At 41.8% G+C, this 24045-nt stretch overlaps 1 protein-coding gene across 3 annotated transcripts in view; it reads left to right on the forward strand.

Annotated features, from left to right (window-relative positions):
- The first annotated feature begins 8645 nt into the window (after window positions 1-8645).
- Window positions 8646-24045, forward strand: part of ANO4 (anoctamin 4) — a 433834-nt gene continuing 418434 nt past the window's right edge. For all 3 annotated transcript variants that reach the window (XM_078076469.1, XM_078076470.1, XM_078076471.1), the window contains exons 1-2: window positions 8646-8972; window positions 22182-22265. In XM_078076469.1, the coding sequence (XP_077932595.1) occupies window positions 8852-8972; window positions 22182-22265 (205 nt within the window). In that variant the 5' untranslated portion in view covers window positions 8646-8851. The remainder of the gene's footprint in view (window positions 8973-22181; window positions 22266-24045) is intronic.

Here is a 24045-nt window from a genome sequence, read left to right on the forward strand (position 1 = left end):
TTCTCTCAGCAAGTTATTTTGTGGATATTGACAAACTGATTCTAAAGTTTGTATGGAGAGGCAAAAGACCCAGAATGGTCAACACAATATTAAAGAAGAACAAAGTTGGAGGCTGACACTATTTGACTTTAAGACTTCCTATAAAGCTACACTACTCAAGACAGTGGTATTGATGAAAGAATAGACAAATAGATCAATGGGACAGAATAGAGAGCCCAGAAATAGACCCACTCTTCAACAGATGGTACTGAACAACTGGTCATCTACATGCAAAAACAAAACAAAACAAAACAATAAATGTAAACACAGACCTTACACCTTTTACAAAAATTAACTCAAAATGACCACAGACATAAATGTAAAATGCAAAACTATAAAATTCCTAGAAGGTAACATAGGAGAAAACCTAGATAGCCTTGGGTATGGTAATGACTTTTTAGATACAGCACGAAAGATATGATCCCTGAAAGAAAGAACTGATGAGCTGGTCTTCATCAAAATTAACAACTTCTGCTCTGTGAAAGACAATGTCAAGAGGGAAGACAAGCCACAGGCTGGGAGAAAATGATTGCAAAAGACATATTGATGAAAAAAAGGCTGTTATCCAAAAATATACAAAGAGCTCTTAAAACTCAACAATAAGAAAACAAACACCTAATTAAAAAATGGGCCAATGACCTTAACAGATACATCACTAAAGAAGATACAGATGGCAAATAAGCATATGAAAAGGTGCTCCACATTATATGTCATCAGGGAAATGCAAATTAAAACAACATTGAGAAACCACTACCTATCTATTAGCATGGGCAAGATCCAGAAAACTGACTACATCAAATGCTTGAGAGGATTTATGGAGCAACAGGAACTCATTCATTTCTGGGGGCAATGTAAAATGGTATAGCCACTTTGGAAAACAATTTGGCAGTTTCTTACAAAACCGAATATACTCTTCCTATACCATCTTTGGTATTTACCCAAAGCAATTGAAAACTTATGTCCACACAAAAGAATGCACGTGGATGTTTATAGCAGCTTTATTCATAATTGCTAAAATTTGGAGGCAATCAAGATGTCCTTCTGTAGGTAAATGGATAAATAAATAGAAGTGTACACCTAGATAGCGGAATATTATTCAGCACTAAAAATAAATAAGCTATCAAGCCATGAAAAGACATGGAGGAAACTTAAATGCATTTTACTAAGTGAAAGGAGCCAATTTGAATAGGCTACCACTGTATGATCCCAACTATATAATATTCTGGAAAAAGCAAAACTATGGAGACAATAAAAAGATCAGTGGTTGCCAGGAGTTGGGGGGGAAGGATGAATAGGCAGACTACAGAGGATTTTTAGGGCAGTGAAAATACTCTGTATAATACCATATTGATGTACATATGTCATTATACATTTGTCCAAACCCACTGAATGTATGCTATCAAGAGACCCTAATGTAAACTATGGACTGTGAAAGATTATGATGTGTGAATGTATGTTCACCAGTTGTAACAACTGTACCACTCTGGTGGAGAATGTTGGTAATCTAGGAGGTTATGCATGAATCAGAGTAGGGCTATATGGGAAATCTCTGTACCTTCCCTGCAATTTTGCTATGAACCTAAAACTGCTCTAAAAAAATAAAGTCTTGGTGAAAAAAATGGAATTCTCTTTCTTTCTTTGTTTCTTTCTCTTCTTCTTCTCCTCTTCTCTTCTCTTCTCTTCTCCTCTCTTCTCTTCTCTCTCCTCTCTCCTCTTCTCTCCTCTCCTTTCCTCTCTTCCCCTCTCTTCTACCCTCCCCTCCTCCTCTCTTCTCCTCTCCCCCCTCCCCTCCCGTCCCTTTCCCCTCCCTCCCCTCCCCTCCTCTCCTCTCCTCTTCTTCTTCTGACTGATGTCCCCAAAAGCCAAAAGCAAAACAAATGAAAAATGTTCCATTCCAATATGAGATGTTATATTCCTCATTCAAAGTTTGCAAATGAGGTGGTCAGACACTGGTAATTACAGTATTGAAAATGAGAAGGGTGAACTACCAGAGTCCTGAGGGCTGAGAGATGAAGCACGAGCAGCTAGCCAGAGGAGAAGACTGCCTGTGTCCTGAGAAGTTTAGATGGATATTCCCAGAGGGGAAATCTCTGAGGAACCTACAAAAGTGCCCCACGAGAGGCAGAAAGATCAAACCTGACATGAAAGGCTGTTGTGACCCAGTATTAGCTCTCTGGGCTTTGGGTTGTTTCATCAAATGGAGAACCATTAGTTCAAGTCAATGAATGGAGAACCAGGGAGCTCTTTCATTTAACATGTTCTTTTCATTTAAGGATTCTCCTGCCACTGTTGTTTAAATCTTCTCTGGGTTTTGTTTACTTTTAATGTCTTAGTCTGTGGCAAATATTTTCCTCCCTAATGACCATATTCTTCTCACATGAAATTTATTCTCAGAAGACAGCTAGCAAAATCCATTCAGCATTTCTCTTGGTTATTAGTTTTATTTTGAATGAGTGGATGTTATTTTAAGCCATCTTTCCCCATACATGTTGTATCAAAGAGATATTTAAAATGTCTCTTATTAACAAGTGGTCATAAATAGAGGGTTTAAATGTCTCTCCCAAATATCCGTTTGTTATGTGCATTCTGATAATCCCACCATGTTCATTTTCACTTCTCTCAATAGGGAATTAGAAACTTAACTATGTTTCAGGTAAGGTCAAGTTTGCTCTTTGGAGTGATTAGGGAGTTCTGTGACTTGGATGTCTAGGATGGGAAGGTGTGAAGCAGAACTGGTATGCAGCCAGAACACATTGATACCAGTTATAAAGTATTAAAATACCTCCATACTTGGTTGGTAATAAAGAGGCATTGCCCCAAGACCCCCATCGCCTGGCACCTTGGTTCCCCTGGACTTCTCCAGCAACAAAATGGTTATGCCTGGCAAGCCTGGGGTCCCTGTTTGACTGGTGGTGCCTGGCACAGTATTGTCTGTTCAATATTATGAATGCCACCACTTGGTGAAAGGAATGGAAAGGAATTACTACTTGATTGGCATTCCTAAGGGAATCCTGGAAAACTGGACATAATAATCATAGGGGTTAACATCTATTGGTAACTGTTCTAAAGGTTTTATACATATTAACTCATTCAACACCCTCAACAATCCTATGCTATAACTATTATTATTACCCGCATTTTACAGATGAGGAACTGAGGCCTAGGTTAGGCTAGGTTAGGTTATTTGCCCAAGGTCACACAACTAATAAGTGGAGGAATTTAGAATTTGAACTCAGGCTGACCCCAGAACCAGTGTTTTTTTTTTTTTTTTAAGTCTCCTCATGGCTCTGACCTTCTGTGAGTCTCTAAGCAATAAACATTTATTGGGCTTCTGCCATGTAAAGTACCGTGGGTGAAATAAAGCAAAATAATACCTAAATCTTATCTTTTCATAGTTTACCATCTAGCAAATTTGGTCATACTCCTCCTCTCCTGATCTGGACAACACAAGTCCCACATAATCCCTTTTCATGTCAGAGAGGTCATGTGATGAACAAATTTCAGAGGAAATACTGGGTGTATAGGACTCTTATTAAATGGTGTTCACTGAAGATCAGAAAGGTAATATTTTCAAAGGTTGCTTTTTGGGACACAGGAAATAGTTTTTTAATGTAGACATTTTGGCCTTTCACATTGAGATGGAAGTTTGTGGTACTGTTTTTCATAAATATGAATTTAGAATAGGGTAGATCCAACTTCATCCAACCAAATGGATCTGAATATAAAACATTTTCACCTGCACAGCTATTGCAACACTCAGAATTTTAGGATGAGATACATGTGTCTGTTTTCAGAAAAAATTATGTATAGATAGATAGATAGATAACAACATAAAGCATATTTAAGGTAAATGTGATGGGATCCTATGTTAAATTTTCTAATTAAATTAAATTTTTAAATTTAAATGGGATCCTATATTAATGCATGGGATTTGATAAAAAGGCAGTGTCCCTTAAAAGCAAATTCTGTTTTATCATATATTCAGTTATGTTGCCATGACAATAATTAGTGTGATATGTTATGAAAGGTACTCATACAAAGACAGAATGCATGAAACAGACTCCAAACACATATTACCGGCAAAAGTTTTTATTATAAATTGAAGTGATATTTTCATGACACTTGAGAAATGGAGACCAGGAAGCCAGAAATCAAATAATCTACTCTTTTCTTTGAGATAAGAACTCACTGTTCATGTTTACTTCTGCAGGGCAATTCAACTGGCTGGCCCTGATGTACTTAGGGAAAGCTCACTTAGCCTCTTCTAGACCATCACACCTTCTACCTTTCAGTGCAACTTCCCTATTTTTTCTAAGGGAAAAAGTATAAGTAAAATAATATTTTAAATAGAAGATTTAGAAAGTAAGACAATCAGATGGTTTATGTATATTCAACAACATTTGGGAACAGGATATCATGGGCTCTGGAATCTGGTTTCAAACCTTGGATTCATCCTTACTAACAGTTAATTAGTCACTCTGTGACTCAGTTTCCCTAACTGTCAAATGGTCAATGGCATTTATTTTGTTAGTCTTAATATTGGTTGACTATATATGTTATTATATATAAATATATAGGACTCTATATGTGCTTAAATATATTAAAAATGAATATGTATGCATATATATGTAATTAATTATAGTGTATGTAAATAATTGTACCATTGTTACAAATTTGCCAAATTTTATAGAATGTGCTATAAACATTGATTTAAAGTCCGAAAACATGAACTTGATGTATCTGTTTCTTTGATATCTTATGTAATTGGGTTTTTGTTTTTGTTTTGTTTCAGAAAAATAGTTTGGGGATTTTACATTTCCATTTAAAAACCTCAGATTTAACCATGAAGGGTTAAATACTTTATATAATTTAATTTTTTTTAATTTTGGAATTTTGAAAAACAAAGATTGTTATTTCATTTTATCTATATATTTTTTTGGGTATAGCAAATTAAAGCCTGGATCCAAGGGGGTCATTATTGTTATAGCAAAAGGATCTAATATGTAGCTATAATTCTCCATCATTGTAATTTTCTTTAAAGGTTATGCTTTGGTTGTAAAATACTTGCTATGCCGTTAATTTTTTAAATCTCTGTTGGATCAGGCTTACCACTAAAAATCTGATGAAAATTATGGATCCTCTCCCCATCCCAGAAAAAAAAATGTGCATACACACCCAATTTTGAATGTAATTCTTAAGGAACTCATGAACCCCATGAAGCCCACTCATGGACCCTTTCCTCAACCATCCAGTTCCAGGAAGAACTTCATTTGTTTATGCCTCAACAGAACAGACATTACAGTTCTGACAGAGTTCTATGGCCTGGCCAAAGTGAGTTGTAACATAGTTTCATGTAATAGTCTTTCCTGTGTGAGGAAGATGATTGAGATCTATAGAATAAAACCTGTAACTCAGGTCTCCTAAGGTCTTCCCAATCACCCTTCCCCCACAGTCAAACATTTTTTTTTTTCTCTCACACTAATTGGTTCAACTAATATTTGTCAAATACCTAATATGGGCCAAATAATGGGCTAGGTGTTGTGATACACTGAAATATGACATGATTCCTGCCTCCCAGTGGGGAGATAGATGGACACATAGACAAACTCTCATATGATGTAATAATGCTATAATAAGTAATATACAAGTATATTAAGTGTTACAGGAATACAGAGGAGGTAGGGCCATAAAGCTTTGATCAGTCAATAGAAGCAATATTTTAAAATGTCCAATTTGTTAAATCTTTGATAATGGACCAAATTCTAAGTCAAGTTGATCGTGGGCAAATGAAAACTAAATTACTTTTCACATTAATAGTTTAAAGAATGAGTATTTGCAGAGTAGTTACTAAACTCCAGAATTAAAATGTTATTAAAAATGTTAATCACAGAGAGTCAGTCTCTTCCATTGTCAAATCAATATAATCACATTCAGGCAGTTAGTAGTAAATCAAATAGTTCTAGTTCAGAGCATGCTGAAAAGAGTTTTCCTCAGTCTATCATCTGAAAAAAGGCATTTTCCTGGAAAGATTTAGAACACAGCTTTCATCAAGGTTATAGCAGTTCATATTTTACTCCTGAAAACACAGGAAATGAATAAAACATCAGAAAATTTGAATGACAAGCTTGTCTTTAAGAAATTTTACTGGCGACAACACAAATCCTGAACCTCATCTTTCAAATGTCATTTCCTTGGTGAAGTCATCTGTGAATCTTGCAAAGACAGAACCGCGTGCTCCTGGCGGCCAGGTTTCTTTAATAGCCATGACAGTATCATAATTCTTTGTTGGCCTTTGTTCCCCTCAAGAATGCGAGGTAGGGAGACCACCCCTTTCTGTTGCAGAGCAGGAGACAGGAGGCTTCTTAAAGATCTCAGTGTCACCTGACAGCACAGGGGTCTTAGTAAATCTGAGGTGTATTTGTCCATCAATTCCTCAACCAAGAGGCCCGGTATTTTCAATCTTAATTTTATTGAGGACACTGAATATCTCAAGGACTTGGAGTGGTATTGTTTGGGCAGAGGTTCAGATGGCCTTAAGAGAGGTTAATTAATTAGACACTACATTTTAGTTCTTGCTAATTAGAAAGAGCTGCCAAAAAGAATTAAAGTGCAATTTGTAATTCATTTTGATTGTCCTTTTTCATGACCCTACCTGAGCTAAAATGTGGAAGTAAAAGGGAGAGGAAAGCTGGAAGTCAGAAGACAACTTGCACATGGCCTTGGGTACCAGCAGTGGTACAGAGGACCAGAGTTGGGACCGGCTGACACCAGCGCCCAGCCTTGGGTGCTAAAGAGATGGGGGGTGGGAATAGGGAGGCTGCTGAGGTCGGGGCGGGGGCCTGGGGTGCACTAGGGGAGACAGGCCTGCTCTGAAGCCCACTTCGGGCTACACTGGTCTCCTCATCCTGGATCTGGGGCAGGTTTCCACATGCTCTAGACTTGGAGGCGGCAATTCAGTGTGGGGTCAGGTGGAGTGAGAGGTTGAAGAGACCTAAGGGGAGAAAGCGTGTGGGGCTCTCAGGAGGCAAGTTTAAGGCAGGAGCAGTGTCCAAGCCAGAGCCTCAGAGGCCTCAGGGATGATACCGTCTGCATTCCACCTAACCCCAGCTGTCCTCCTATGAGGTGGGCATGGCAGTAACAACGGTTACCCTCACGGTTGGGGAAAATGAAGGCTCAGAGAGGGTGTCTAAGGGTCACACGCTGGTGGTTGGTTGACCTAGCCAGCATAACCTGTCAGATCCATGCGCTCTCACTCCCCAGGGCGGGCCTCGCCCTTTTCCCCCGGTGTGGCTCCACCTGTTACAAAGGTGGAGGAAGTGTGGGCACCGATATTTCATTCCTGAGCCTCCACCACGGGTCACCTGCTGCCGCCTCGCTGCCCTCCCAGAAGAGAAGGAGAGCGGGGAGGGGCGCGAGGGTCGCCAGAGCAAAAAGATGACGGGCTGGGTTAGGCCACGGGAGCCCAGGGGCTTGCGGCCAGAGCAGGACTGCGTGGGAAGCTTCCTAAAGAAACGCCCAGTCTTGCGTTCGCTAGATTTCTCTGCCCTCTCTGTGCCTCCACCCGAGTTGGCACAACCCCAAACGCAGTTAATAGCCTTGACGACATCGCCATCCAATTTGTGGGACCCTGGTGGTTTTCAAGGCCGTGATTCCCTCGGGGACTAGGCCAGTGGAAGCCCCGGGTGGGGGGGGGGGGCGCACTCATGGGCTTGTGAATTTACTCTTGGGAATTGCAAAACTCCAGTACTCTTGACCCCAAGGGTGTCGTTGGGCGGCCTCTCCTTTTTTCCTGTTCTCCCCACTCTTTACCAATTTACTCTTGGGAATGGCAAAGCTCCGTGTGCTCTTGACCTGGAGGGCTCTTTGGGCGGCCTCCCTCTTTTTCCGGTTCTCCCCTCTCCCCTTCCCCTGGGACCCACTGGCTTCCCACGTCTCTTTCTCCTCCCACTTGCCCCTGAGCTGATTCCAAAAGGAGAACCCGCACAATAGGATGGGTGGACTTCAGGTAGGGAGAGCTGGGAGGGGCTCGGGCATTCAGTCATTCAACAAATACGCGTTCTTGCTCTAATTGAAGCCCGGGTAGTCAGTGTGGAATAGGACACTAGTCACAGCCTCGTGGGGTGACAAATGCACCAATAAAGGTGACAGGATGATGTGCTGGGACAGGTCTGGGCTGTTGGGGTCAGAAGTCTGTACTTAGTGGTCAAGGACTTCATTAATAAAAATCCATAGGACACAGCTGCCACTCTCTCCTGGGCTTTGGTCTCGGAGGCAAACCCTTCTGAGACTGTCCCCTAGGCTGGGAATCGCACCCAAGAGTCATAGGCCCGGCCGGTGCCACCCCCTGCGTCCCAAGGCGTGTTCTCCAGTGGAACTTCCCTAGGAAAAGAGCTGAAGGCTCGAGGTCCGAGACGCTGTGGCGCGCTCGGGACTCCCCGACCCCACGTTTGCCCGCGTCACCCTACCGCCCCCAGCCGGAGGGGCACGCTGCTTGAAGCGGACCCAGTCGGGTCCTGCCCGACGTCCGCCCGTAGGGGCCGCATCCGCCGCGCGCCCGGCACCTCCCACGGCTTGCTTCGCTCCTCCTCTCTCCTGGTCGCCAGTCTTCTGCTGCAGGTTCAATCCCCGCAGGCACCCGGAGCGCGGGGACCCGAAGCGTGGCTGACCGTCTGCGCCCTCGGTCCCCGCGCCCTTGCAACCGAGACCCGGCCGGGGGCACCTGCGAGCCGCGGGCACCTCTCAGGGGCGACCGCGGCGGGCTGACTGGGCATGCTCAGGAGCGGGGCGGCCGGGCGCCGCGGGAGCCAAGCGCATGCACTTGCGGGGCAAGGGGCCGGCCGTCCAGGGGCGCGGCGTGCAGGCGGCCGCTCTGGCCGACGCCCTGGCCAACCTGGGCAGGACGCGAGCCAGGATGGCCTCCCTCACGGCATACGGTAACGGCGGGCGGTCGCGGGCTCTCGGGGCGGCTGGGGCGGGCGGGGCCGGGAAGCCGTCCGAGCACCCCGGGGAACTTCGGGGTTCGGCTCCCGGGAGGGTGAGGACGGAAGGGAGGGGGCTGCAGCGCGCGCTGGCCTGGGGGTGGGGTGGGGTGGGGTGGGGTGGGGTGGGGTGGCGAGGCTCTGCGGGGTTGGAGTTGCCTTGAACCTGGGAAGGGGGTATTTGCAGAAGGAGTTGATGGAGTAAAAACGCCTAAAATTTAGGTGTCTGGGAGCTTTGGGTCTCCAGAAAAATTCCACCCACTTCAGACCACAGAAGGGAAAGGATAAGGGTGTTAAGTTCGTTTCTAGCGGTGTGAGGCTTGGAGTTAGGAGGTTCTGCGTTCAGTCAGCGCTTATCCTGTCCCTGACTGACCTTGGGCAAGTTATTTAAACTTTTTTGTTTTTGTATTTCTCCATCTGTAAATCAGAGATGAGCACATCTCTCTGACAGATGCTATGGGGTTAAAATAAAATGCCCCAAAATATGTTTTTAATGCAAAAAAAAATTAGCTTGGAAATAAAAGTTCCATGGAAATGGAAGGCATTATTCTCCTCCCCCCACCCAATTTTGGCTAAAGAAATATATTTTTTTTATTATTTCTTTAAAGGCATTGCAGAATTCTAAGGAAAGCAAAATCACAGTATGAAGGTTTCCAAGCTCAGCTAGAAATCCCAGCGCACTGGGGAAGCCAAAAGGCTTATCAACATTACTGCTTGTGGGGAAAAAGCAATTCTCTATAGACCTTTGTCAGAGATGCTGCCGAGATTGGCTTATAGGAGGCTGAAACTCAAGTAACCCCCCCCCCCCCGCCCCGCCCTCGGGCTTGCAATCAGTTGCTGTGAGTGATAACATCTAGTTTTGGCGTTTTAAACGTGAAGGTAATGAGAATTGTTGGAGAATGTTTCGCGGGGACCTCTCCAAACCTGGGGTTGGTGGGAGGGAATTTGCTGCATTTTGGTGTGGAGGCTTCATCTCCAGGCCAGTGATGTCCCCTGCCATTTTCCCAAGGTTAAAGCGGTTGGTCTTTTTGTTTAAAATGATCACTCAGGTGGCTCTGAGGGTTTGCAGTTGATCCTTGTGAATTGATAAGGAATTGTGAGAAGATTACAAATTGCATAGTCGTGTATTCTTTTTTTTTTTTTTTTTAAGTTAGTGCATCTTCTGCTGGGCTGTGAATTGTTCTTACTCATGCTGCACATTTAACACAAAACATTGTCATTCTTGGGTTACCATCTGGGGATAGTCCAGCATTCTGATGGTCCTTTAGGTATATTCATTGGCAGATACCTATTTTTACACCTTTTTCTATCAGAGGGATCCATGGTGTTAGATTTCACATGCTGCCCTGTGGATACTGTCAGTGATAGTAATAATCAGTTCTTTAAATTTCTAGAAACTTTTAAAAGCTTAATCGGGCACCCAGGTAGAGAAAATGAAGTCAGAAGAAGTGAAATTGTTTTTGAAAAACAAGTGTATTTCAGTAATTAAAGGGGTGGCAGATCATTATTTTTTTTTTTTTTTGGCAACTTACAATTACACAGGTTTCTCTTTAAGACCTTAAAGGGAACTAAAACAGATTTAAATAAATATATCAATTAGACTTTGCACTATTTTAAATATATTCTTAACACTCTTCTTCCTTCCTCATCCCTCGAGTGGTGAATACATTTGGCCACAGAGTGCCCATTAATTCTTTGGTCCGTAGTGAAGTGACCCAAGACATGACAAGATAAGTTAGTCCATCAGGGTTTCCATCCTAGTGAATGAGTTAAGGAAAAACAAATTTGAACACATTCAACATATTCCTCACCCGCTGAATGTTGTTCAGATCATTATCTGATGAGAGCTTGGTCAGGCTCTGGAACCTTCTACAAATCATCTCTCTGACAACTGAACTGCTTTAAAAAATGTTCCCTTTCAGTTCTGTTGGATTTGGGTTTAGCTATCATGATGGGGAATGATCTAAGTTTCTTGCCCGGAATTTATAGGGTTCAATTTTTATATTCATTTGACTGATTTAATAAAATGCCTTAGTCCTATCTTTAGCACAGGGGCTGCCAAGAGAATGAACAGTTATACTGTAGACCGTGTGTTTTAGGTTCCTGAGAGAGAAATTTGGCTTATGTATGCATTTCATTAGCAGCAGCCTCCAGTAAACCTCATTAGCTTCCCATCTAAATATGCATTTTTGATCCTATATTGGAACTTGTTCTTTCTGTATTTTAGCATGGATTTTTACTTTCAGACAGCCATCTAGACTCATATCTTCTAGAAATGGGAAATGAGACTCAGGTAATTAGTAACTGTAATATGCAGTCTAACAAATATATGTTCAGTGAATGATGCAGTTTTATAAAAATTCTGTATTTTTAATGCCTCGACCTTTTGTACTCACCACTGATTTTTCTTTCCTTGTCCTTTAAATGGTTTAGGTTCTTAACCACTTTTAGCTTATTATATAACCATGTGCATGAGACGAAGGATGGGTGACAAGTCTCCTTTAGAGAGAAATGACTGAGACTTGATTTGTTCTTGGCCATGCAAAAGGAGGCAGAGGGGCTGTGTTCTAGTCTGAACTAGAAAATGACTTGTGGTTGGACCTGTCAGCTTTGGATCTGAAGAGGCTTAATAAGAGCCTTGAGGAGCTTACAGAGCACAGTGGGGGCTATTTTAGGGAAAGTGTCTCTGAGGAGATATTTGAACAGACACCTAAATGAAGGAAAGGAATGAACCATTCCATTATGTGGGGAAAGACCATTCCTGGCAAAGGGAACAGAAAGAGCAAAAGCCCTGGGGTAGGAATGAGATTGTCATGTTCAGAGCTAGCTGGAAGGTCAGCGTGGCTTGAGCAGAGAGAGCAAGTAGAAGACAAGAAGGAAATGTAGTCAGAGCCAGTATTGTTCTTATAACTATTTTCCCCTCATTTTCCTCCTACCTCTTAAGTTGCTTCTTTGTGGAGTCCCTCTGTTTATGTTGGTGTTTGCCTGGGTTCTGTCCATGACTTTATAATCTCACTCTTAACCATTTGGAGGACATTAATTAGACACCTACCAAATGCTGGACAATAACCCTAAATTCAGGGTCAGTCCCTTATCGGGAGGCCTTTAAATTGGGGTGACAAAGTTTTCTGCGTTTTAAAGTAGAAGTGTGGGGCATGCTGGGACATAAACAATTAATAATGGTACTTTATATGAATTGCCTTACTTAAATCTCACAAAAACCTTTAGGAAATTGGTCCAGTGTTAGCCTGGTTTTCATTTTGAAGAAATTGAGGCATGGATAGGTTGAGGAACTTACTTAACCTCACATAATAAATGGGGAACCCAAATGCAGATTTATAGAGTTTGGCTCTGGAGCCTTGGGCTAAGGGTAGTTAGGAAGAGGAAGAAAACGAGCAAATATGTATGTGGGTAATTCCAGGCAGAAGGCATGGCGTGAGCGAAGCTTAAAGACCATGGGTGACCAGAAGTTCAGCATTTGTGATTAGAAGAGGGTATGGGAAAGGGGTATAGTAAGAGCCAAGCCTAATCATGCAACATGAGCATGAAATGAGGCAGAGAAGGGGTGAGAGCCTAGGGCATAATTTCCCCTCCTCTGACTTTGTCTTTATTCAGGTGATTCCCCATTGGAAATCACCAACTCAGAACTTCTTTCTTGTGTGTGCTATGTTTGTATACCTAGCTGTGGGCTAGCCTTCTCTATATGTGTGCCTCTCTAGCATCTCAGTGCAGCTCAGTGTATCCAACACAGAATTCCCCTCCCTTACCTGTTTCCCATTGAATAACTCCAGCTCTCCGGCTGCTGAGCTCAAACTATGTGCCAGGCTCTCGCCCAGACCTAGGAGCGCCTGAATGAGTGAGATCTCATTCTTTCTCTCACAGATGGCAGGATCAGCTGGAGGAGACAGACTTCTACACTGAAAATTACAGTGCAGTGCTGGGGACGGGGGGTGGGGACTGGGAGGAGTGAGGGATAGGTCAGGAACAGTTCCCTGGAGGAGGCGATGCTAAGAGGCTAATTGGGAGAAGGAGGACATTCCAGGGAGGGAGAGCAGCATGAACAAAGGTAAAGGGGAGAGATGGTAGGGGCCACAAAGCCAGCTGCCAGGAGCACATGTTGGTAGAGTGTGACAACCTGGAGAGGTTGGCCGGGGCCATTGTGCTCTCTCTAGGCACCTAGGCCAGAATCCTCGGAGTCCTCTTTGAGTCCTCTCTGGAACATGCTAACCATAATACCTTGGACAAAGGGATTCACCTCCCGTGTCTCAGTTTTCTTATTTGTCAAATGGGGTCACGGCAGTACTATTACTATAGGTGCACATGTGTGGTACATAGTGAGTACTCAGGAAGCATCAGCTGTTACTGTCAGTGGCTCTTCCAGCCAATATACTCTCAATCACCGAGTCCTGTTGATTCTTTTTCCTTAAAATCTTTCTACTCTGTTTTCTCCTCTCTCTGCCCACTGCTCTTACGTTAGCTGAGGCCACCATCATTGCTCATTCTGAATGCAGTAGCAGCCTCCCAGCTGGTTTCTCTGCCTCTAGTCCTGGTCTCTTCTGGCCCCAGCTGCAAATCTCATCCTGTATTCTCCTGCCTGGAACACTTCAGTGGCTCCCCTCTGCTTGCAAGTCAAAGTTTAACTTCCCTCATTTGGCAAAGAAGGTCCTTAAGGAGCTGACCACCCTTTTCTCTTGAGGTCCCAGCATCCCACTTTTTAGGGACATGGTGGTTCAGCATGACTAATTACATCAGGTTTTCTCAGGTGTCTGGACCTTGGCCCATGCTCTGAAAAACACCCCCCTCCACCTTAACAAGGCTCACTTTACTCCCCTTCCCCCTGACCTGGGATGTCTCAGGGTAGGTCTTCTCTCACCCAACTCTTCATTCTGTACTGTGAATATTCCCCTCTGTGGGTTGTAAAATCCCAAAGGACAAGGACCATATCTTGTATCTTTGTATTCCTGGTGCCCTGCACAGTGCCTGACACATAATAAGTGATCAATCTTTGGCTGTCTGACTGACTGAATGGACTATGTCAGGGGGCAGTACACTGCGTACAAGTTTTTAAAACCTCATTTCCCTACTGCAAATAACAAGCAGAATGACTTTTACCCTTCAGAAAAGAGGAACAAGCAAAAGACCAAAAGCATCCACATCATGAGGTACAATCAGATGCATGCTAACTAACTGGAACTCATGCTTTATTTACAAAATAAATTCAAGGAGGTATTTGATGACTTCTCTTGTTTTTGCCTTCCACCACCTGGCATGCTTGTTATTATGCAATCCAGACATTCATGGTCAACATTGATTAGGATCCTTTTGATTAAGAAGCTGCAGCAAAGCATGTACACGTTATTCTTTGACCCTCAGCCTCCACATTTTAAAAGTCTCTTTCTGGGGTAAGGTTAAATTAAAATTTTATTTTGATGCTGTGAAGAAGCATTTTAATCTTTTTCTTTAAAACATTATGTTCTTTGGGTGCCTGGGTGGCTCAGTCGTTAAGCGTCTGCCTTCGGCTCAGGTCATGATTCCAGGGTCCTGGGATCGAGCCCCGCATCGGGCTCCCTGCTCCACAGGAAGCCTGCTTCTCCCTCTCCCACTCCCCCTGCTTGTGTTCCTGCTCTCTCTCTCTCTCTCTCTCTCTGTTAAATAAATAAATAAATAAAATCTTAAAAAAAAAAACCATTATGTTCTTTGTAATAGCCATGTAGGGTTTTCTGTTAGAACATAGTCCTAGACAAGCAGTTCACAGCTTCTAAGTTTCTAGAACAGACAATTAAACATATGTTTTGTGAGTTCTCACTGTGTCAGGCACTGTTGTACGTTCTGGAGGTAAACAAAAAACAAAAACTACCTGTTTTCATGAATCTTACATTGTACTAATAGGAAATGGATCTTTACCTTCTGGAAAAAAATGACAATAAAATATAGGATTTTCAGCACTGAATCAAATAGGTAAAGAGGGAAAGAAAAGAAAGGAAAGGCTTTTCTCCAATTAGGCTTCATGAAAGGGCTTTTGTCAGTGTGGAGACTGTGAGAGCGGAATCAAAGGGAAGCTGAGATAATGAGTATCAGGCACAGTGTTTAAAATTCAGGAATGGTGATTAAAGTATTTGAAAGCTCACTAGAGGCTTTGGCAGACATTCCTTGTGCCTTCTATGCATTAGGCAGAGCCAGGCACTATGGCACAAGATGAATAAAGGATGGCCTTGCCCTCCAGGACTTTGGGTCTAGCTCAGGTCCCATGGGGGATGCAGAGGCTGCTACTACTAGTATGGTTACGAGTAGTGCCTGCCCTGCTTGTCTCCTAGTGCTGTTGCAAACATCACGTGAAAGAGCAAATGCAAACATTTTATGAAACCTAGAAAGCCCTATAGCAATTTAGTATACAGCACTATGATGTGTTGTTTTTATTGTAGTAATAAAGAGATCTGGTATAGGATTATAGGAAATACTGTGTTGAGTGGAAGCACACTTTCTGCACTTTGATTGATTCATCAGCACCTTATTGAGACCTCCCAAGACATCAGTTCCTACCTGGGGCCAGCCTGTGTCTACTGTATGTGGTGGGCAGTCAACACTTTTTGAATGAGTGAATTTCAGTCACAATACAAAGGATGAAGTTGAAGCCCAGGGAGGTTAGCTGATGATATACGGGTTATATGGCTAGGAGGAAAGGGTGGGTCTTAAATATTAACTTTTCTGTAAGCCTGTAAAATATACAGCAAATATGGAATAAATCACACCAGTATTTCTGAGGAATAGATATATGCATATGTACATAAACAGATATCATTATATATATAATATAAAAATTATATATAAAATATATATAGAAATATATATGAAAGTATATATACTACTAGTAGGTTCTCTAGAACCTTTTATAAACAATTTAAAGTGATTTTTAAAAAAATCAGATGCAGTAGGCAGCTCACACTACACAATGACTATGTATTTTGTAAATTAAATATTTCCAGTGCCCTAGTGTGGATAGTTATGAAAGCAATTGTATAATGTTTGTTTTTGTGGAGTCAGTACTTATGCATCATTTGTCTTTTTGGTGAATTCTTGTTTCATCTGTTCGTGTGTATAAGCAGATTTATGATATGATTTTAAGGGTTTAATGAAAACATTTTCTTTCCTTTTTAAAAAATCCCCTTCCTTTTGTTGTTGGTGAGATGTTTCTCCAGGCTTTGTGGATTCCAGGGGAGGGCTTTGCCTCAGTCTGGAGTCCCTCTACCAGCAACATTGGCACCAGCTGAAAGTCTTCAAATGCAGTCGTCAGTTCTATCAGTAAAACTTGAAAGAAGAAAAAGAAAAGAAATGCTGAATTAAAGGCCCACCCCAGACCTGCTAAATCAAGATCTTTATTTTTTTTTAAGATCTTCATTTTAATACAATGCCCAAGTGATGTGTAATCTTAAAATTTTCCTTATTTTTACTAAATTTTTGCTTGCTCAACCAGTTATTGTGTGCCGAAATCTCTCCCTACGATGGTGGATTTGTCAGTTTCTCCCTGCAGTTCTATTAATTTTTGCTTCATGTATTTTGAGGTTATTTTATTTTGGGAACACAGATGTAATTTTTTTATATCTTCCTGAAGCATTGAGCCTTGAACCTTTTATCATTATTTATTGACCCTTTGTATCCTTAACAATGCTTTTTGTCTTAAAGCCTTTTTTATCTAAAAATAACATAGCTACTCTGGCTTCATTTTGGTTAGTATTTGCTTGCTATTTTTTTTATATCTTTTACTTTTAACATTTCTGTGTCCTTATGATTTAGGCATTTCTTTTATAAATAGCATTTGATTTTTTTTTAAGAAACCTTTCTCACAATCTCTTAAATAGCAGATTTGGACCATTTACATGTATTGTGATTACTAATATATTTGAACTGAATTATACCATTTTACTTTGTATTTTCTTTGTCTTGTTTTTTATTCCTGTGCTTTATTCCAATTTATTTCCTTTTTCTAAGTTAACCTTTTTAAAAAAACTTTTACTGTTAAGTCTCCTCTCTCATTCTTCCCCACCATCTATCTGTCTCTCCCTCTAACACAATAAACTGGTTTGGAAATACAGTCTATTTCTGTTGTTTTAAATAATTACTCTTCTACTTTCACTTAAATCATGCCTAACAAATCTTATACTTATTCATTACACTTTATTTAACTAACTCCAAATTTAATATGTTGACCTCGCCCCTGAATAGTCCTTTGACTTTGAGTACCCAACTCCTGGCTCATGTACTATTATTATTTAGTATTTTAGTTCTATTCTTTGTTTTTAAATCTCCCAAATTAGGCATTATAATGATCATTTTTATATTGAAAATTTTTGCTTAGGTTTGCTTACATATTTCCTAGAATTCTCCAGTCAGTGGAAAGACATAAATAGGTGCAGTACTTTCTTTCTCCCCCCGCCACCACCTGTGGTTAAGATGAAAGTAAGATAGAGTTGAGTGTTGAAAGGGTGAGGTATTCTTTTGTTATAAGAGCATTCTATTAATGAGTATACCCAAAATAATTTGAGACCAAAAAAAGTGTTAATTTTGTCACAACATTCCTGTTAAGAGAAATACATAAGATGATGTCCACCTTGTTCCCTGTAGACCCTCACTGCTTAGCACATCAGATAAATGACTTTCAGAGATTTAGCACCATATACCAGAGGAATCCACCTAACCCAGCTTGTGATATTAATCCTCCTTCTGTCTAACCCTCTGTTTTCAAATATTTGTCTAATGTAGGACAAACCTGGGTTTTAATTCTAGCTTCATGACTTCTCAGAAGTATGAGTCTGTGCACATTCCCTAATTCTGTGAGCTTCTAGTTCCTCATCTGTGTAGTGGGATAATCATACCTGCCTTAAAAGAGTTGTTTTGAAGCTTAAATGAAATAAGGATGTAAATGAAATAATCAATGTTTAGTGTAGTGCCTGATAAAGAGCAAGCGCTCAATAACTAGTATTGTCTGATTCCACCACCATCTCCTTTTCTCTCTCTTGTTTTTTTTTTTTTTTAAGATTTTATTTATTTATTTGTCAGAGAGAGAGAGCGAGAGACCACACGCAGGGACAGCAAAAGGCAGAGGGAAAAGCAGGCTCCCTGCTGAGCTGGGAGCCTGAAACGAAGTGGGACTCCATCCCAGGACCCTGGGATCCTAACCCCAACTGAAGGCAGAAACTTAACCGACTGAGCCACCCAGGCGTCCCACCATCGCCTTTTCTTAGATGTTTTTTCAGAATTTTCATTCCTGGTTTGCCCTGTCATGACTTCTGCCCCTCTTTATTTCTTAAAAAAAATTACTGTGGGGCGCCTGGGTGGCTCAGTTGTTAAGTGTCTGCCTTCGGCTCGGGTCATGATCCCAGGGTTCTGGGATCAAGCCCCACATCGGGCTCCCTGCTCTGCGGGAAGCCTGCTTCTCCCTCTCCCACTCCCCCTGCTTGTGTTCCCTCTCTCGCTGTGTCTCTCTCTGTCAAATAAATAAAATCTTTAAAAAAAAATTACTGTGAGTTATAGCATATATAAAGATGGGGGGGGAAGAGAGAAATTTATAGTTTAACAAATACAGAATGAATACTGTGTGACCACTACCTAAGTCAAAAAACAGAACATTTCCAGTACTGCAGAACCCATCCCTGTACTGGTACCCCCTCCCAAATCAAAGTTGCTTCTTGTCCACCAAAAAGAACCACCATGCTGACTTTTGTGCTAATTATTTTGTTATTTTTCTTTACAGTATTACCATCCATGTGTGCGTCCATCCCTAAACAATATGGTTTAGTTTTGTTGTTGAAATTTTCATCAGTAGGATCATGTGTTGTTTTGGGGTTGGTTCTTTCATTCAACAGTGTTTGTGAGATCTACCCATGATATTTTGTGTAGCTTTACTTCATTTATTTCCTTTGCTATATGGCATTCTATTTTATGGATATCCTTGTTCTTTTGAAATATAAAATAAATCATAGCTAACGCTAATGAACACTCTATGTGCTGCCTTACATGGTGAGTGCCTTTATTATTCTCATCATACGTATGAGGAAACAGAGCTACACAGAGATGAAATAATGTGCCCAAGGCTTGGAACCAGGTGTCTCATTTAGATATTGACTCCAGAACTCACGAAGTTTATTAATCTCATTCAGAGTCTCGAATTTTCCCACTAGCTACCTGACTTTTTCTTTAAGTGCAATTGGTCCCTAAAGGATTAAATGGATATTTAGGCCCTCCCCCCCCAAATCTAGCATTTTTATTTTTAATTCCTACACAGGGGAAGCACCTTCTTTTACATAGAATGCCATAACTTGTGCTATGACTGCCACAGGTCTTTATACTTTTGCCGTTTGAGTCTTTTCAGAATATTGCCACCAAAATTATGCCCTAGTTTTACCATTCAGGTTTTATTCAAATGTAAGTAGCTTTACCATTAAGTTTTATTTATGGCCTCTTCCCAAGCTTTCATTCCTTATTCAAGCATCCTGCTTCTTTGTTGATTGCTGATTTCTAAGTATGCTTTTCTCCTTCATTTCTTTTCTCTCCTCCCCATGCGTAGGCACTTCTGGGCTTGTGGATTTCTCTATGTATTTATTTATATATCACCTTTGGTGCCATTGACCTTACCCCTTGCAGTTCTCATCCCTTCCGAAAATCTTTTAAGGACAGATCATTAGCAAAGGATTTACAAAGAATTAGGAATGACAACTTTAGAGCAGTTAGATATGTTTTAGGTCCGGATTTTGTTGATTCAGCTGATTCCATAAATGTGTTCTGAATTATTTGCTAACTATGCATTTGTGTAGCCTGTTTATTTTTATTAACCATATCTTATCAACCCCCCCCCCCCGCCTAAAAGAAGTAGGATAAGCATTATTGTCACCATTTTCAGATAGAAACAGCCAACAGCTTGACTAAGTTATAAGAGTTTATGTGCAGCAGAACTAGGCTTAAAACACAGACCTGTGGATTCCCAGCCCAGCGTTCTTCTTTGATCCCAGCCACCTCTAATGAAGTTACACTAACAGAAAAGGGAAATGGCCATTTGTCTATTTTTTTTTTTTTAATTTCATGCATCCTTTTTTCTTTCTTTCAACCAATGAACGTGTACTGAAGATACATCGGATGACAGACAGAGCACTAAATTCTGGAAATTACAAATTGAGTAGCACATGGGTATGTCCTTGACAAGCCCACGGTTTATATCTATGTGAACCAGTGCAGTGTGTCCTGCTCAGTGCTGGTGGGGGCGTGTCTGATGCTCTGAAAGCACCCTAGAGAGTGCGGATGGCTTGGGAATGTTTCCTAGAAGAGGAGTTGGCCACGTGCTCTTGCTGAAATTATGTTTCCCACATTCAAAATAGTTTAAAATGTTTTCTAGCATTTTACCTTCCTGTTTGTGGACCTACCGTGGCCTTGACGTGGCTTCTGAAGGCCACCACCATTTCTCTGCCCTCTGGCTCACCATCTGCTTTTGTTAATATTTCCCGACTGCTTTCAAACCACAGGCATATAGGGATGCCCCTGCAGATGCCTCTCACTTCCTTCCTTCTGTCCACGTGCCCGCTGTTCTTTCCTCCTAAGAGCATTCACGTACCATACCATCTTCTCTACCAGTCCGCATCGTGGTCTCATTAAAATCTGACTCTCAGAATGTTTCCATAAACCCTTCTCTGAGTGCAGTTGACTTATTCTTAATTATTTCTTTCCCTCAGACCTATAATTTTCACCATTTATAGATCAGAGTTTCAAAGTTTTCCTGATATTACATAACATAATACTCAAATAGTTCTTTAGGTCAGTGTGGTAACCATTATCATAATGACTCTTTGTCTCTAATCTGAAGAGTTTTATATTAGAAAATGTGGATTTACTCTGATGTTTTAAAATCACGTGTTTATGCCCTGCTGTGTTTCCTAAACAGTTTGGAGTAGTTCTGATCTCAGTGTGGGCTCTGTTCTGCTGCATGCCGTGGTGTGGCCCTGGTGCCCAGAGCCTTCTCAGCCTTCCCGTCAGAGACTGGGCTTGGGTGGGTGGGGGTGATGCCTGCCTTGTCCTACCTCATGCATGATGCGATGTGGATGAAAATCCTAAGATGCTATGTCAGTGGAGCATTTGGTTTTCTTTTGCCCCTAGTGCCTAGAACATTTTCTGTTCACAATTGTGAGGAATTCAGAGCGGCATGTTGTACTTTTAGCCCCAAAGGGAACTGCATCCACTTCTGTCATCCCCACTGGCACTTCTCCCTTGGCTCGGCCACCCTCACTTCCAGTCAGGATTATTGCAGTGGTCCCAGCAAGGAGTCTCTCTGCCTCTCATCTTGCTTCTTCCAGTCTGTTCTCCACATGGCCTCAAAGTGATCTTTCCAAAGTGAAAATGGGATCCGGCTCTCTAGGCAAGAGCCAAACTTGTTAATGTGGTTTATAAGACCTGTCATAATCTAGCTGCTGTTTACCTCTCCTCTTCCTGCGCTCAGCTGCCGACTCAGGAGGCTGCCTGTGGCCTCTGAGCCTCCACCCACGATGAAGCTTCTCTGTCTGGATCTTTCCCTCAGTTCCTCCCCCTTTGGCCTAGTCAGGTGTTATTCACCTTTAGATTTTATTTTATTATTTTTTAAAGATTTTATTTATTTATTTGCCAGAGATAGAGTGAGAGCGAGAGCGAGAGAGCGCACAAGCAGGGGAAGTGGCAGGCAGAGGGAGAAGCAGGCTCCCCGCTGAGCAAGGACTGATCCCAGGACCCTGGGATCATGACCTGAGCGGAAGGCAGACGGTTAACCGACTGAGCTTAACTGACTGAGCCACCCAGGCGTCCCTAGGTTTTAGTTTAGATATCACTTCCTCTCCGAAGTCTTACCTGCTACCCTCTCTAGATCAAGTGTTCTCTCACCTGCCCCTGCACGTCTGCCAACATCCTTTATCACCCCCAGTTTAATAACAGTGGCACCGAACTGAAATTGCCTGTGTGGGACAGTCTGGGTTGTTTGCTGAATGTTCCAGGTGCTTGCACTGAGCCCTAGCTAAGCATCAATGAATGAACCAATGAAGGAGCAGGAGACTGCCCGGAACAGCGGCCTGGTTAATCTACCAGCAGTCATATATTTAACTGTGTTCATGGTGTCTACCAGGATATAATCAACCTTCTCTTTTATTTTCTTAACAGACAGAGACGTGAGCAGCGGGAGTTATAACCTTTCCTCTGCCACGACAGGCAGCTACTACAGTTGTGTCAGCCAGATCACCGTAGGTGAGCAATGTTGACATTTTGTTTTATTAAAATTATTATTGCTTGGAAACACCTGGGGTGGGGGTGCTGAGGAAGAAATGAGTAGAAAATGTAATAGCAGGAGCCTCTATTTTCAGAATCGGAGCAAATGCTCGTGGACTCACCTTGCTGGAGCACCCTCTTGTGGATTCTTACTGCTTTTGCATAGATATTGTTGGAGGAAATGTGGTCCAGAGAGCTGGAAAAAAAACCCCAAAACCAAAAAACTCCACGTTTTCCCAACATTTCATGATTTGCTTTAACTTTTTAATTTGTATATCACCTGTATATATTAATATTACCTTAATATTAAAATTGACTTCCTTTCTAAGATTTATATTCATCTATTGCTGCTCTTGGCCTTTAACGTACATTATTTTGCTTAATCAGGACTATATGAGGAGGGTACTATTACTTCTCCATCTCACAGATGAGGAAATCTGATCTTTTCCACCTAGCCAATGATTAATGAATGTATCCATGATTTCGATCCAGGTTTGCTTGGCACTAAAGTTTGTGCTCTTAGTGGTTTCTCAAACCTCAGTAATGCGGACACCTATAAAAAGAAATAATAGTTATAAACCCCTAAATTTGATTTAAATTATTTTTTTAAAGATTTTATCTGTTTATTTGACAGAGAGAGACACAGCGAGAGAGGGAACACAAGCAGGGGGAGTGGGAGAGGGAGAAGCAGGCTTCCTGCTGAGAAGGGAGCCCGATGTGGGGCTCGATCCCAGGACCCTGGGATCATGACCTGAGCGGAAGGCAGACACTTAACTGACTGAGCCACCCAGGCGCCCCTGATTTAAATTATTTTTATTATAATGATACTTAAGTGTGTTTAAACATAAAACTAAGCATAGGCACCTTATAGCCATACAAATCAACTTGAATTTACGAATAAAACTTAAAGCACTGTCAAGCAAAAAATAACAAATCTGTCACATTAATTTAATATGACAGACATTGTTACCTTGCTGAAGTACATTACTTCTTGTAATGCGAGGTGGTACTCACTGCGGCAGGGTGGGATCTTTGAGTTCAGGACAGCTTTACTGCTAGGTGTTCCTGATAACTCTGCTCTGCCACCAGCTTTCTCTGTTCAACCCACTATGAAACCTCTGCTAAAGCTGGTGGGCTTATTGGATCTTCCTTTGGTATGAATGCACCTTGACATATCCGTCTCTCTCCTTTTCTCATTGAGTGTACCAATTGGTGCCAACTTGATGGAAATACAAAAGCAAATCTAGGCCCTAAAGTTAAGTGGTAGAACTTGGTCCACAATATACATCTATTAATTTTTAAATGATTAAATTAACTTTAAAATGAAAAATAAAAACAATTAAAAAACTCTTGTGGAGAGTTCATGGACCCTGGTTTGAAAACACTAAATAACCTACAATGACATTCCTAAAGACATTTGTTAAGTAGTGGGAGGTTCAGAGGAGGAGGGTGACAAGATGAATGCATGGATGAAAGAAGGGATTCTGGTGGTGAACGAGATGGATTTCATGGGGAGGGGGGTCTGGTCTTATAACAGGTAAGTGGCTGTGACTTTATTCTTGATATGCGACAGTAATGAACTTGGGAGGTGGGATAAAGAGCAGGTCTGGGGGACAGAGTAGGAGAGCTGGCAGGACTAGTCATTGACTGGATAGAGGGAGAGACAGGTTTGCCTTGAGACTTTGAGTCAGGGTTACAGGGAGTCTGAGCCATCTCTAGAAATACAGCAGTCAGGAAGAAGACTTGATGGCTACAGGTT

Source organism: Halichoerus grypus, chromosome 6 (assembly GCF_964656455.1).
Source record: "Halichoerus grypus chromosome 6, mHalGry1.hap1.1, whole genome shotgun sequence".
NCBI lineage: Eukaryota > Metazoa > Chordata > Mammalia > Carnivora > Phocidae > Halichoerus > Halichoerus grypus.